We start from the raw sequence: 2,907 nt of genomic DNA, 5'->3' as shown, positions 1-2,907 counted from the left end.
AGGTCACCGTCGCTACAAACTAAGTCTACTACGTCTGTGAGTACTGTTACCTCTACTTCCGGGTTACTCAGTGTAACCCCCCCAACACAGCTAAATGATATAGAACAACAGTTTGCTGCTTCACAGTCACATGATTTACCAAGCCCACAAAATACTGCACAAAGGCGTACTAGGCGCATGGTTGTCCCTGATGTTCAGTGGACTAATGATAATTCCTCAATGAAAAACTTTGATTATGTTTCTAAACAAGCACTAAAAATACAAATGCAACATAATGCAGAACCTTTAGATTTTTTTAGACTTTTTATAAATGACGAGTTTCTTGACTTGCTTACAACTGAAATAAATGCTCAAGCTCAGTACATAATGGCAACTACCGATCAAAGACCTCACTTTTCAATAAAACTTTGGAGCGATGTTGACCAGGAGGAAGTAAAAGTATGTTTGGGCCTATTGTTACATATGGGTGCTCTTCAGTGCCCTAGAATGAGAGACTATTGGAAGACTCATAGACTTTACAACATTCCATGTTTCAAGCAGTATATGAGCCGAAATAGGTTTTTGCTTATTATGCAATGCTTGCATTTTGCTCGCAATCCGTTTGGTGAAGAGCCAGTACCAGATGACCGACTTTACAAAATTAGGCCGGTTGTAGATCACTTTAACAACACTATGAAAGCTATTTATGAACCAGGGCGGGAACTGTGCATTGATGAGTCTATGGTGTTATGGCGGGGAAGACTAATTTTCCGCCAGTACATCAAGAACAAAAGACATAAATATGGTCTAAACCTATATGTACTGACAGAACCAAATGGACTTGTCATCAACTTTGCTGTGTATGCCGGAGTCAATGATTTTGACCTTGGAGGTGTCGGTCATTCAAAAACTGTGGTCTTGCATCTTATACAAGATAGGCTTGACTTAGGCCATGCGGTATACATGGACAATTATTATAATAGCTTTGACTTGTCTAAAGAGCTACTTGACCGGAAAACCTACACTACAGGAACCCTCAGAGCTAAACGCAAAAATACACCTTCCGAGGTTGTAGAGACCAAGCTCGCACGTGGGGAGGTAACATGCTACTACGCTGATGGAGTTGCAATTGGTAAATGGCATGACAAAAGAGATGTACGTTTTATTTCAACAGAGCATGTTCTTGACATGGAAGAGTGTAAGAATAAACAAGGTGAAACTACAATGAAACCCACAGCTATAGTTGAATACAACAAGTACATGAAAGGAGTTGATCGTCAAGATCAGATGCTGGCTTATTACCCCGTCACACGAAAAACCACACGATGGTACAAAAAACTTGGCATTCACATCATTGAAATGATGGTGGTGAATTCGTACATGATGTTCAAGAGCCATTCTGGATTACAGCGTCTATCGCGTATGACTATCGCTTGTGTGTGGTTGAACGACTACTACCACCTGATTATGTCTCTTCAAATCGAGGAATGAGAGTAGACATCCAACCAACTCCAGGAATGCATTTTGCATCTAAGATGCCTGCTGCTCCTAGTGGAAGGACCCTACGAAAGAGATGCTGTATGTGTCTATGAAAAGGGAAGAGGAAAGACACGATCTTCTACTGTACCAAATGTCCGAGACAGCCTGGTCTGTGTTTGGGAGCTTGTTTTGTGCAGTTTCACAGTGTGACGTGGACGAATACGTGAACTTCTTCTAAATAGCAATAAATAACATATTGAAGTATTCAATATGTTATGACGCCACTTTGGCATCATAAACTTTTAATGTAAAATAATGTTTTACCTATAAAAATTGTGATATTTATTGATATTGTTAGTAAATAAAAGCCAGTACATATTATCACAAGTTTCAAGCCACAACTATTTGGTAAGTATGATGCAAGTCAAAACCATTAGTACCGATGACGTCACGGTGGCATCATAGTACTTTTTACGCAAAAAGTATAATTTAATCTACAAAAATGATGTTATTTATCAGAGATATTATAATATAAAAGCCTGTTTGTATTGTATCAAGAATTTAAACGGAAATATTAGGTCAGTGTAACACGTGGCAACACCATTAGTACCGATGACGTCACGGTGGCGTCAAAGCATTTGATACACCAAAAACACGTTTTTTTTTCTTTTAGTGATTATATTCCATATTTGTAATGCTACACGAATACAATAAGCTAAAAAAATAAGTTTGGGATTCCGGGTGCTATACCCGGAAAAAGGGCAGGGCTTGAACGTGTTAACCCTCTAACTGTTGTTCATCAAAATTTTATGATTTATGATTGTTGTTCATCAAAATTTTGATGAACAAACATTCCCTTGCATAATCACTCATTACAGTATATTCCGGCAACGTATCGATTCGATTCATGCACCATTAGATTCGGAAAAAAGCCTAAGGAATACTATAGTTTTATTCCTCTTTGTATTGTAGTTGCAACGTACCAAGTTCGTAGTTTGGAACGTAAAAGATGTGACCGCCATGGTGTCGATGCCGTCTGAGTTGTTGATGTGACGAGTCGTGTTTATTAGTAAGTTTTAGTAGGTTTATTTGTGTTTTAGTGTTGTGTTTAGTGTGTGATGAATTGTTAAATATTGCAGTAGTGCAAATAAATATATTTTAGAATAAATAAATTTTTCGAAAATTTTTTGCAAAAGTTTTGAGTAATGACAAAATGAAACTTTTTTCGACTCTTCAAAAAAATATTATGGAATTTATTTTACTACTGCTGTATAGTTTACTTCATTTTGAGTAATAAAATATGCAATATAACATGTATTGAAGTAAAACTGTATTAGTAAAACTTTTATTAGCAAACTCTTACATATACACCCTATTTTCACAATTTATGCGCATCGCTGCTTTTTGTTATATAGTGTTATTATAGTTTTCATAAATTTGTATAATGCT

General features: G+C 36.7%; 1 protein-coding gene across 1 annotated transcript; it reads left to right on the top strand.

Moving 5' to 3' along the window:
* The first annotated feature begins 672 nt into the window (after window positions 1-672).
* On the top strand, window positions 673-1,470 carry LOC124368047 (piggyBac transposable element-derived protein 4-like). The gene has a single exon (XM_046825321.1). The coding sequence runs from the start codon at window positions 673-675 to the stop codon at window positions 1,468-1,470; it is 798 nt and encodes a 265-aa protein (XP_046681277.1).
* Window positions 1,471-2,907: the final 1,437 nt, after the last annotated feature.

The sequence above is a fragment of the Homalodisca vitripennis genome, chromosome 8, assembly GCF_021130785.1.
Source record: "Homalodisca vitripennis isolate AUS2020 chromosome 8, UT_GWSS_2.1, whole genome shotgun sequence".
Lineage (NCBI taxonomy): Eukaryota > Metazoa > Arthropoda > Insecta > Hemiptera > Cicadellidae > Homalodisca > Homalodisca vitripennis.
The sequence above is the reverse complement of the archived record's forward strand: the minus strand, read 5'-3'. Positions and strand labels throughout refer to the sequence as shown.